A 13,109-nucleotide genomic window follows, 5' to 3' on the forward strand; every position below is an offset into this window, starting at 1 on the left:
AAGTGATTTTAAATTATGAATATTATCATTACTTATACATCTTAAACACAATACCATCTGATATATCTTCAGACATTACCATGACAGAATTGCTCATATATTAAATTTGCATAGTCTGCCTTGTTAGATAGAATTTAACTTTCAATTTAATGTATTATCTCTCAGTAGCTATTTAATATGGTTATTACAGGTTGTCAGGGTGCCCTGGAGAGCTGGTTAGAGGGGAAATAGGTTTAGCACTGTAACCTTGCTGTAATGGATAGATGAATTAGGTATAGATTCCAGAATTTCATATAGAGGGTTTATATACGGAACGTCTATTTTTGCAATGAGCATCATTTTGTTAATGGACTGAAGTAATGTATTTTTTTCAATTTAAATTGAAAATTTTCTTAAATTATTTGTTTGCATTACATTACATTACTGGTCAAAGAATCACAGTTATTGCCTGGAATGGCATGACAGAAAGCACAGATGTGTGTTCAAGGTCATCAGTTCACAGACTTTAGCTGTCTGGGGAAGACAAGAGATTTAGCAACACAAACAAAATCAGAACTTGTCATCTGGCTCCTGCCCATGTTCCATTCTTCAATTAACTAAAAACACAATGGAAACAGCATATACATTTACATATATTTATTCACTCCTCCGTGAACCGCCACCTTATCGTGGTGGAGGGGTTTGAGTGCCTGAATGAGTCCAGGAGCTATGTTGTCTGGGGCTACATGCCCCTGGTAGGGTCTCCCATGGCAGACAGGTCCTGGATGACAGACGAGACAAAGCGCGGTTCAAAAACCCCTTATGACAAAAAAATCAAGGCGTCCGTTTACCCCGCCCGGTATGGGGTCACCGGGGCCCCACCCTGGAGCCAGGCCTGGGGGGGGGGCTCGCATGCGAGCGCCTGGTGGCCAGGTCTATGCCCACGGGGCCTGGCCGGGCTCAGCCCGAAGCCACAACGTGGAGCCGCTCTTCGGTGGGCTCACCACCTGCCGGAGAAACCATAGGGGGCCGGTGCGTTGTGATTTGGGCGGTGGTCGGGGCCGAGTGCCCGGCCGACCCAAACCTCGGGCGCCAACTCTGGTTTTTGGGACTTGGAATGTCACCTCACTGGCGGGGAAGGAGCCTGAGCTGGTGCGGGAAGTTGAGAGATACCGTCTAGATATAGTCGGGCTCACTTCCACTCACAGCTTGGGTTCTGGAACCACTCTACTCGACCGAGGGTGGACTCTCCACTATTCTGGCGTTGCCCAAGGTGGGAGGCGGCGGGCTGGTGTGGGCTTATTAATAGCCCCCCAGTTCAGCCGCCATGTGTTGGAGTCTACCCCGGTGAATGAGAGGGTCATCTCCCTACGCCTTCGGGTCAGGGAACGGTCTCTCACTGTCGTTTGTGCTTATGCGCCTAGCGGCAGTGTAGAGTACCCGGCCTTTTTAGAGTCCCTGGGGGGCGTGCTGGAAAGCGCTCCCACTGGGGACTCTGTCGTTCTACTGGGGGACTTTAACGCCCACGTGGGCAGCGACAGTGATACCTGGAGGGGCGTGATTGGGAGGAACGGCCTCCCTGATCTGAACCCGAGCGGTGAGTTGTTATTGGATTTCTGTGCTAGTCGCGGTTTATCCATAACGAACACCATGTTCATGCATAAGGGTGTCCACCAGTGCACTTGGCACCAGGACACCCTAGGTCGGAGGTCGATGATCGACTTTGTAGTCGTTTCTTCTGACCTTCGGCCATATGTCTTGGACACTCGGGTGAAGAGAGGGGCTGAGCTGTCAACTGATCACCACCTGGTGGTGAGTTGGATTCGATGGCGGGGGAAAAAGCTGGACAGACCTGGCAGGCCCAAACGCATAGTGAGGGTCTGTTGGGAACGTTTGGCGGAGGCCCCTGTCAGAGAGGTCTTCAACTCCCACCTCCGACAGAGCTTCAACCAGGTCCCGAGGGAGGTGGGGGACATTGAGTCTGAATGGACTATGTTCCGCTCCTCCATTGTCGGTGCGGCTGTTCGGAGCTGCGGCCATAAGGTCTCCGGTGCCTGTCGCGGCGGCAATCCCCGAACACGGTGGTGGACACCGGAAGTAAGGGATGCCGTCAAGCTGAAGAAGGAGTTCTATCGGGCCTGGCTGGCTCATGGGACTCCTGAAGCAGCTGACGGGTACCGACGGGCCAAACGGAGCGCGGCTCTGGCAGTCGCCGCGGCAAAAACTCGGGCTTGGGAGGAGTTCGGTGAGGCCATGGAGGAAGACTTTCGGTCGGCCTCAAAGAGATTCTGGCAAACCGTCCGGCGACTCAGAGGGGGGAAGCGGTGTTCCACGAACACTGTTTACAGTGGAAGTGGTGCGCTGCTGACCTCAGCTGAGGATGTTCTCGGGCGGTGGAAGGAGTACTTTGAGGATCTCCTCAATCCCTCCGACACGCCTTCCGTAGAGGAAGCTGAGGCTGGGGACTCGGAGGGGGACTCGTCCATTACCCTGGCTGAAGTTGCTGAGGTAGTCAAAAAACTCCTCGGTGGCAAGGCTCCGGGGGTGGATGAGATCCGCCCCGAGTTTCTCAAGTCTCTGGATGTTGTGGGGCTGTCTTGGCTGACACGCCTCTGCAGCATCGCGTGGAGTTCGGGAACGGTGCCTCTGGACTGGCAGACCGGGGTGGTGGTCCCTCTTTTTAAGAAGGGGGACCGGAGATTGTGTTCCAACTACAGGGGGATCACACTCCTTAGCCTCCCTGGGAAAGTCTATGCCAGGGTACTGGAAAGGAGAATCCGACCGATAGTCGAACCTCGGATTCAGGAGGAGCAATGCGGTTTTCGCCCTGGCCGTGGAACACTGGACCAGCTCTATACCCTCACTAGGGTGTTGGAGGGTTCGTGGGAGTTTGCCCAACCAGTCCATATGTGTTTTGTGGACCTGGAGAAGGCATTCGACCGTGTCCCTCGTGGCATCCTGTGGGGGGTGCTTCGGGATTATGGGGTTCGGGGCTCGTTGCTACGGGCTGTTCGTTCCCTGTATGACCGGAGCAGGAGCTTGGTTCGCATTGCCGGCAGTAAGTCAGACCTGTTCCCGGTGCATGTTGGACTCCGCCAGGGCTGCCCTTTGTCACCGATTCTGTTCATTATTTTTATGGACAGAATTTCTAGGCGCAGTCAGGGAACGGAGGGTGTCTGTTTTGGTGGCCGCGAGATCTCGTCTCTGCTTTTTGCGGACGATGTGGTCCTGTTGGCTTCATCAAGTCAAGACTTGCAGCGTGCACTGGGGAGGTTTGCAGCCGAGTGCGAAGCGGCGGGGATGAGAATCAGCACCTCCAAATCCGAGGCCATGGTTCTCAGTCGGAAAAAGGTGGATTGCTCCCTCCGGGTTAGGGGGGAGTTGCTCCCTCAAGTGGAGGAGTTTAAGTATCTTGGGGTCTTGTTCACGAGTGAGGGAAAAATGGAGCGGCAGGTCGACAGACGGATCGGTGCGGCGTCTGCAGTAATGCGGTCATTGTACCGGTCTGTTGTGGTGAAGAGGGAGCTGAGTCGTAAGGCGAAGCTCTCAATTTACCGGTCGATCTACGTTCCTACCCTCACCTATGGTCATGAACTCTGGATCATGACCGAAAGAATGAGATCGCGGATACAAGCGGCAGAAATGAGTTTCCTCCGCAGAGTGGCTGGGCGCACCCTTAGGGATAGGGTGAGGAGCTCAGTCACCCGGGAGGAGCTCGGAGTAGAGCCGCTGCTCCTCCGCATCGAGAGGAGCCAGTTGAGGTGGCTCGGGCATCTGTTCCGGATGCCTCCTGGACGCCTCCCTGGGGAGGTGCTCCGGGCTTGTCCCACTGGGAGGAGGCCTCGGGGCAGACCCAGGACACGTTGGAGAGACTATGTCTCCCGGCTGGCCTGGGAACGCCTTGGGGTTCCCCCAGAGGAACTGGAGGAGGTGTGCGGGGAGAGGGAGGTCTGGAGTACTCTGCTCGGACTGCTGCCCCCGCGACCCGGTCCCGGATAAAAGCGGAGGAAGATGGATGGATGGATGGATATATTTATTCATTAGATGCTTTTCTCCGCGCGGTGGTGCAGTGGGTTGGACCAGGGCCTGCTCTCCAGTGGGTCTGGGGTTCGAGTCCCGCTTGGGGTGCCTTGCGATGGACTGGCGTCCCGTCCTGGGTGTGTCCCCTCCCCCTCTGGCCTTATGCCCTGTGTTGCCGGGTAGGCTCCGGCTCCCTGCGACCCCATATGGGACAAGCGGTTCGGAAAATGTGTGTGTGTGCGTGCTTTTCTCCAAAGCAACTTCCAATGAACTCTGTATAGTGTTATCAGCCCACACACCTTATTTACCAAGGTAACTTTCACTGCTAGATACACTATTTATGATTGGTCACTCATCCATACATCAGTGGAACACACTCTCTCTGTCACTCACACACATTGTAGTAAAGAATCATTTCTTTTAGGCTAGTTCAGGAGTCCTAAAACAGCCATATCTCTATTCACTTATGTTCCCTAAAAAGAGAAGCTTCTACTGGAATCTGAATGGCTGGAGAGTACCTGGCTGTGTCTGACCTCACCGTGGGTAGGGCCACACCCCTTATTGGCTTGCAAACTCCCAGAGCAGACAGGCATGGTATCACGGAAGAAACATAGGGCAAGGTTTGCTCATCACTATTTAGGAAGAGGTGTTCTGAGCAAAAGGCTAAGCTCCATGATGGGGGATTTGCTGGACAGCAGGTCAGGATGGAGCGTAGGCTTATTGAGGCACAGACTCCAGAGCAAAAGGTGTGAACAGGTCTATTGACAGCTTCTTACACTATCCCTCACATATTTGCTCTCGCAATTGACAGGTTTCAACCAGCAATCATCAGAGAGCTCAACAGGAAAGTAATATACTAATGCGTAACACTACAGATATCCATGGTGAAAGCTTTACCAGAGAAACATGACCCTTGGTGAAAACACATCAAATTTACATATCCCCCCGAGTATGTCTTCTGTTTTCACAACTTATGGATGTTCATATGCACTGAGCAACAACATGAAATGGGTATTTTTATGGCTGATATCTTGTAAATGCAATATGTGGTCCATGAAAAAGCTGTGCTGGGTGTCAGTTTTTATATCTTTTATTAAGTGGTGAATTAGTGAATAATGTGTGTCGGCTGGTAGCACTATGTGGAGTTCATTGTAAGTCGCTTTGGAGAAAAGCATCTGCTAAATAAATGTAAATATAAGCAGTAGAAGACAAAAGGTAGGAAATATTTTCTAAGGTAATAAAATATATAATCTACATTTGTTTTCCTGCTGTATCTGCTGCAACAGTCAGTTATGTTAGGTGTCATTCAGTCTTATTATCAACCGCATATTGAGTCACAAGACAGAAATCCATTTCTGCATCATTAAACAAATGTGATCAGTGTGTGTCAGTGTTGCTGGAGGTCAGCATGACATTTCACAGCCAGTGCATGATGGAAAATGAAACATGTGTTGGGGGTACACTGACTCTTGGACTTCACCTGAAACACAACCATTCTGTGGGATGGATCTGACAGCTTGGATCCCAAGCGTGATAGTAATTCTGAGCATTTTGAGGCCTTTGAGGACTTTTTTACCTGAAAATCAGGTCATGACAAGCCCAACAGAGTAACTGTGAATGACAGGTTGCCATAGATATCATGATTAGCATATTCATGAAGATTCAGATTGCTTACATTCAGAGACCTTGAACAAACTTGAAACAGAAAATACATTTACATTTATTCATATAGTTAATGCTTTCTCCAACATAACTTACAACGTCAAAATGTTACAATTATTTACCCTTTTATGCAGTGGGAGTTCTGCATGTAGAGAGCTCATTGAAAAGGAAACATGCACCAGGTGCAGCCACTTTCCCAGGTATGGGCTATGTAATGGACTGGACTTTGGAAATAAAGATAAAGTGGTTAAGAGGTATCAAATCACAATGGCTGTGAATGTTATAAAATATAGGAAGTCAATTTTTGTGAACCCCTCCATCCCCACCCCCATCAGAGTTGTAGTCTGGACTTTGGTCATTATGGTGTATTGCTTTTCAATTTTGGTACTTCTGATAGATGTGTTCTATACTTTATAGACACAAAAGTCCATTTCAGTTTCCATTCCCTTCAGCAAGATATTTGATGAAGGGATTTATTTAGTTTATATGAATAAATATGCAAGTTCTCAATAAAATCTGCTTGAAGTCCAGCCATCAGCACCCTATACCTTGTCACCACCCGAACTTGATGTCCCCTACCCAGCATGTCAGTTTGGTTGAAATGTTTATCATAAAAGAACATGTGCCAACAATCTCTGATCATGTCAGACATGGACTTTTGGGGAAGTTTACTGAATTTACAATGGGCAAAACCATTAGCTGTAGTTTATTTTTAATGCACAAAGCTACCTCTTCTCATTCAGTTACACGGAGAGCTCTCATGGCCAACACTCCTGAAGAATTGTGGTGTTCTACGTGCAATACTACATCATTTCACTATTGAACAGAACAGGTCTGGATATGTTGTTTAAATGTTTTCGAGGAACTAAAAAGAGGCAGAATTGCCAGAAGTTTTCTATCTCTACACATTAGACACAAAGACAGGCTTGTTAATCACACTCTGAGTTAATTACTTCCTGGATGCCCCTGAGATATGTGTGAAAATGGACACACATGTTAATGAGTACAGATCTATATCTGCGTGTAGATGGGGGGGGTTGGGGGTGTTTGTGCATTTCATACCCAGTCTTTCGGCTTCTTCTTCTTTTACTGAAACTATATGACTTTTTAACCTGTATTAAATATGCAAAAGCATAGCTGATAAAAATAATTATTGTATGTTCAATCAACAATACAATCAACTATTTCAATATGCAAATACATGCAGTGTTCAATACGTTGCAAGAACTGCCTTCCGAATCATGAAAAAAGAATACTGTTAATACATATAATCTTAAATGTGTACACAGTAAAATACTTTTTACTGTATACATCACAGTCTCATTATTGAACCTTAATTATTTCTGCAGTGACAGAAACATCTATCCATTGTCAACAACTGCTTGTCCCTAGCAGGGTCAGGGTGAACCAGAGCCTTACCCAGCAACACAGGGAGCATGGCCGAGGGGACACCAGTCTGTTACCAGGCACCCTAAGCAAGGCTTGAACCCCAGACCCACCACAGAGTTGTCACTGGTTGAACCCACTACACCACCACACTCCCCATGATAGAAACACAACAAACTAAATGACCAATGGTAACATTTGTTAAAAATGTTGTCATTAAGCATTTTTTTTTCATTAATTTTCCGTTTGCAATAAACTCATGAGACCAGAACACTTCAGTCTTCTAATTTTGTACCATTTTGTGAACACACATTTGATTAAGTATTATTTAATATCTTTTCCCAAGGCAACTTAAAACGCTTTGTGTGTACACTAATATATTTGTAATGATTTCCCCATTTATACAATAGGATATTATTGCTGTATCAATTCAGAGTAATCACCTTGCTGAAGGGTACTACAGTGGGAGCACATGTTTAAACCCAGGTTCTTAGATTGCAAGTCAAAGATTCTAAGCACTATGGTATCTATAGCCCCTATTAGAAGCATCTAATATTATACACAAGAAAATACACAATAATACAAACAGCTAGACACAAGTTACATAGAAACACCCATTGTCTTGATGACTGTACCCTTGATTCCATCATAAATCGTGAACTTATTCCATGGTTTTGCAAGTTCAGCAAGAGGCTGAACAAGATAAAAGTAGACTACAATACTTATATGCTGCCTTGTTAGGTAAAAGCTTGATGAAGACTGGACTGTACAGACACTGTCACCCTTTATAACCCTGTCTTACAGTGGCAGGCTCATTAAGTGCCAAACTGCAGATCACTCTGTGTAGTACAGAACCTCAAGTTTTCCTTCAGTAAAAACTGTAAAGGAACAAAAGAATACTGGAAACTACTGCATATACCATGCAAGCAAGTTCCATCAATCCATGGTTTTAAAGCTCAGACAGCACTTAGCGTGAGGTATCCTGCACTAAAAAGTGAGAAACCAACCAAAAATGACAGATTCTACAAAAACTATTTGCTGACTGGATAAACTGAAAGCAGGTCTATGAATCCTGAATGTAGACTGAAAGAGTGCCATGGACATGGCAGCCTTTAGGATAGGTGAAAAGTACCTGTTCATGGAGAAATACTGCATATACATACCTGTGGCAGGGCTTGGACCACAGTGTCCAGCAAGGCCCGCATTCCGGTAGCCATTTTCAAGAGTTTCAGCACTGCAATGGGGTGGGGGAGTCGAGTGGGCAAAACATAAAGTCTGTAACTAAATGAAAGGCTCTGCCGAATACTCCACAGTCTAATGCCCATAAAAGTACAAAACAATATGCGTCCACAACCAAATTACACCGTGTTCTCTTGGTGGGACCATTGTGGTCTCAAAAGGAAATAACTAAGATACACTGAAGTTCCTTTAGACATACTGAAGTCACCTTGATAGCAAACTCAATGGCAGTGATCCATTCGAAAAACAGAGTGATATGAATCATTTGGAACTGGGGGTGAGGATTCACCTCGGGCGATGCGCAGCACCCTCATGATGCGGATAATGGTGGGATTAATGGGGAGGGAAGCATTGATTTCGATCTCCTCCAGCGTGATGCCCATCACTGACAGTAACACGATGGCTAGATCAAGTTGGTTCCACCTGCAAGAACACATTACAGCATGTCACTTCCAACAATGTCAGTGCTCCTGGGGCAACCACTTAATTTCCTTCCACCACAAGAAAAGTAGGGGGTTGAGGAAATCACATAGGATTGTGTTGGGTCAGATCAGCTACTTTTTCAGTTGGAATTTGCTGAGGGAAGCTCCAACATCGAAAGCTTAACAACGGTATTACACTAAATGTCTTGGCTGAAGAGTTGCCCCTGAGCAGTGTGTGAAAACTGGAAGTTTCCAACAAACCAAAAATCCCAAGGATAAATTGAACCACATCTGTACACCCCAGCTTTCTGCAGGGGTGTCACCTGTTGCTGGGCTTTGATCTGTGATCTGAGTGAACACCTGTGTTCCTGTTTTTCAGAACCACATGCTTCTCCGTGGAATAATGCCATCTGGCTTTCGCAAGTGTGAATAATTAACAGGAGGGTAAAGTTAATTTTAATCAAAACAATAACTTTAATTAATCAATTAAGTTATAAGACACAGTCAAAACCCACTGAGCCATTAACTCTCAAAGGGTATGATTGATTGCTCCTTCTCTAGAGTTCAGTGTTCAGCATTATTTACTGAAAGATTTGCATGCCTGGGAAAGATTTCTGACTGCAAATAAGGTTTAAAAAAAATTAATAACTATTAAAGTGACATTTTCCAGGCATGTCCTTTGCTCAATTATATATTACTGCAGTAGGAATTGCATTTACATTGAAAAACAGTAAACGCAAGCGATCTTGGAATCATTACCACAATTCCTTGGCACCATGCACGTTTATCAGATTGCAGAGTAGCACAGTATGAGTCAGACGGCATGGCGATCATATTGGTGCATTGTCTCCATCAGTAATGAGGCAATTTTCAATGGGCCCCATTTTGGACTCATGCAGTACCTGTCCTTGAAGAAGCGACGGAATCCAAAGGCAGTGAATTTCAGCGCAGCCTCTAACACAAAGGTGGTGGTAAAGAAGTAATTACAGTACTTGAGTGCAGTCTCCAGAGACTGGAAGAGAAAGAGAAGGTAATGCAGCTGTAATGAAAGGTGATACACAGCAGTTAGTCTCAATTTTTACCATGGTACAAAAAATAAGAACAACAGATATAGGATGGGAAAGAGTAAAGGAATTGACAAAGGTAAGCAGATCTCTCAGACACAGAGCTGAACAAGAAAACTAATAGATAGTGTCATGATTAGAGGTGCCAAAGGTTGCGTGTTTGAGTCTCACCTACCACTGTAGTGTCCTTGAGTAAGGCCCTCAATTACTCCACTAAAATGACCTCGTTATACAAATGGATAAATCACTGTAAATAGCTAAACATTGTACGTTGCTTTGGCAGAAAGAATCAGTGAAATGAGTAAATGTAAGATGCTACTATGGGAAGTAAGCAAGGTCAGTGTCCCTTACACGTGGCTGACTGTAGTGTTCCAGGGACATAGTGACCACGTTGACGCAGATGATGAATGTGATAAAGAGGTCCAGGTAGTGGTTGGTGCAAAAGGAGTGGATCATCCGTCGAACGTGGCTGTAACTGGCATAGTATGGCAACTTCTGGGCCTCTGAGTGGGGAGATGGGCAAACAGACATCAGGAGATAGGGAGAAGAGAGAAAAAAGAAATATACTAAAATGGTTCTGCTGAAGTTCCTGTCCACCCATGGCTATTAGTAAAGTCATCTGAATTGCGCAATGACATTATCATGATCATATGTGTAAAGGTCCTAAATAATTGGGTACCTCATTTTTCCCTGAGCTACTTATGCACATCCATAATACCTTTTTTTTTCCCGCAAGAGGAACTTTTCAGGGCATTTCAACTAATGGGCAACCATTCCTTTTCACCCTATCTATCAAATCTATATCTCTGTCTCCTTAACGCGACTTCCTTGCCAGCTCCTCCTTACTCCGTCTTTTCTTTTCCATTCGCCGCAGCCTCTTCTCCTCCCTTCGCTTGGCCTCCTCCACCTCCTGGTGCTGCCTGCACTTGTGGAAGTTCTCTACCACCACGCCCACAAACATGTTGAGCACAAAGAAGCTGACGATTAGCAGGAAGGAGATGAAGTAAAGCAGCATCCAGGGGTTGTGGTTGGTGATGGGCTGCCCAAAAAAGAGGGGTAGGAGGAAACAGTGGGTTTTGGCAGAAAAGGACAAGAATATGATGGGGAGATATTCATTTCAGGATGTGAAGAACACAGAATAGTTTCGATTGACATCTATATTCTAAGTATAATTTTATTTAAGGCTTTTTACCGCAGTTTAGCGCTTAAAGTACCACTGAAAAGTGTGAGACCACCTGAGCAAATGGGGCTATACTTGTGTGAGATGAACCAGATGGAAGAGTGAACTAAAGTGCCCTAAATCTCCGCAACCAACAACAGAAGAGCTGGGAAGACATGGTGCTTTATTTCCTTATCAAAACTGTTTAACCAAATGCCTTGTCAAAAAAATCTTGTATCCACAAAGTGTACTTAAACCTTTCACTGGTACTGTAAATCTTTTTGAACAAAGAATAACTAAAGAGAATTGAAGAGTTGCCTTTCATCTACTTGAATACCCTCTTTCCTCCACCTCTGGAGACCATGCTCAAGCACTTGCAAGCATTTATAGAAGCTTTAATTAATTAGTAAATATCTTGGGGTTTGTTTCCCAAAAGGAACATGCCCCAATCAGTTTGTGGCAACAGGACATCAGATTAATTTGAGCCACATGGCAAAGGATTTTTCATAACATCTCATCTTGCTACCTATCGTGGCTGGAGGCTTGGTGCTTTTTCAGCACTAAAATGATGGTTTAATTATTGCAATCTGTTCTGCTCCACTGTGAATAGAGAAGCTGATATTTGGGTTAGGGCCAAAGCTGCCTGTAGCTGGTTCCGGGAATACACCTTAACTGAGTGTGTTTCCGTTGGATTTATGAACCCATTTTTCTTCAGTCAATGAAGTCAACCAGAGGACTTCACTGGTGTGATTTTGCAAAATACTATTTTTAATTATCATCCAGCTTTAAAGTAAGACCTCACTATTTACTTAGCATTATAATGTGTTGTAGTCCATTACTGGGCATTTTCATTTCCAGAAACAGAGACAGCTGTATTAGTACAATATGATGCATGTCTGAATTTAAGGTGCAGTATATTTAGCAATACATTATAATTAAGTATAATTAATTATATTTAATACTCTATTAATAATAAATTATTTCATCTCAATGATTAGATGTGAATTATAAAATATAAATACTTACCAAAATATAATTAATTTACTGTAATTACTGAAACAATAAACAGCTGAACCTCATCCACTGATTTTTTAACACTTAGAATCTTGAAAAGTGCTGCACAGAACTGCAGAAACTCATGTCTAATATTAAGTATTATATAAAATTCATGAGTGCAGCAGAAACACTTGAAGTGACCTTCAAATATTTCTAAAGAGGTGTACATAAGGTCAATAGATTTGTTCAAGGTGTCGCTAGAAATACTTTTAACCGGAGTACAGAATATCTCTTACTTTGATATTTGTGCCATGCTAATGTAGCTCAGCCGTCACGTCTTTGCTTTGTTTCTTGAGTTTGTTATTACAAAGAAAACTCCATATCTCACCTGCTGGTCAATGCTGACCGCATCAAGGCCATGATACATGATGTTGACCCAACCATCCTTCGAAGCCAGGACAAACAGGGACATCAGGGCCTGCAGTGCAGATCACACACAGACACACACATACACAGATGCACCCACACGTGGGTCCACACAGACCAAGACACATAGGGAGGTGAAGCCCATACAAAGACACACAAACACACAAACAGGCATATGGACAAATGATCATTCAGCACTTGAATAATGGATCACCATATGAACCCACACTGACTGAACCCAGAAGCTGAACCCACTGAAGACAATGCTTACAGAAAATGGTATACCTGTCCAAGGTTGTCAAAGTTGTACTTATGATGAACCCACTTGTAATTAGCTGAGAGACAGTCAGACTTATTGGTGACGTTCTTCACATCTGGACCCACACAGTAGAAGAACTTGCCCTTGAACAGCTGATGATCAAAATTGCTGTTATCACCCTCTCATCATTTTGAGAAAAAAAAATCAGAAACAAAGAAACCAAAAACAGCATGTAGAGAAGTAACCAGAGTGGAACACACCCATAAATGGCCAACCTTACCTGAACCCCTAGAATTCCAAATATGATGAAGAAGGCACAGCAGATGAGAACAATATTTCCAATGGGTTTGAGGGAGGTGATCAGGGTCTCTACTACTAGCTTTAAACCAGGAGCACGACTGATGACCCTAAAAGGTAATGAAAGATGCTTACTGTCTATTTTTGGATTGCCAACATCTGAACAATATACTTAAGGTTTTGATAACCTTTCCAAGAAC

General features: G+C 44.9%; 1 protein-coding gene across 1 annotated transcript in view; it reads right to left on the reverse strand.

Moving 5' to 3' along the window:
• Positions 1-13,109, reverse strand: part of LOC108927492 (voltage-dependent T-type calcium channel subunit alpha-1I-like) — a 145,558-nt gene that overhangs the window by 22,790 nt on the left and 109,659 nt on the right. Inside the window, exons 21-28 of the mRNA XM_018740828.2 lie at positions 12,893-13,019; positions 12,639-12,764; positions 12,316-12,405; positions 10,619-10,811; positions 10,124-10,275; positions 9,611-9,720; positions 8,576-8,709; positions 8,211-8,281 (exon numbers count right to left, since the gene is read on the reverse strand). Coding sequence (XP_018596344.1) covers positions 8,211-8,281; positions 8,576-8,709; positions 9,611-9,720; positions 10,124-10,275; positions 10,619-10,811; positions 12,316-12,405; positions 12,639-12,764; positions 12,893-13,019 — 1,003 coding nt within the window. The remainder of the gene's footprint in view (positions 1-8,210; positions 8,282-8,575; positions 8,710-9,610; positions 9,721-10,123; positions 10,276-10,618; positions 10,812-12,315; positions 12,406-12,638; positions 12,765-12,892; positions 13,020-13,109) is intronic.

This window comes from Scleropages formosus, chromosome 20 (genome assembly GCF_900964775.1).
Source record: "Scleropages formosus chromosome 20, fSclFor1.1, whole genome shotgun sequence".
Lineage (NCBI taxonomy): Eukaryota > Metazoa > Chordata > Actinopteri > Osteoglossiformes > Osteoglossidae > Scleropages > Scleropages formosus.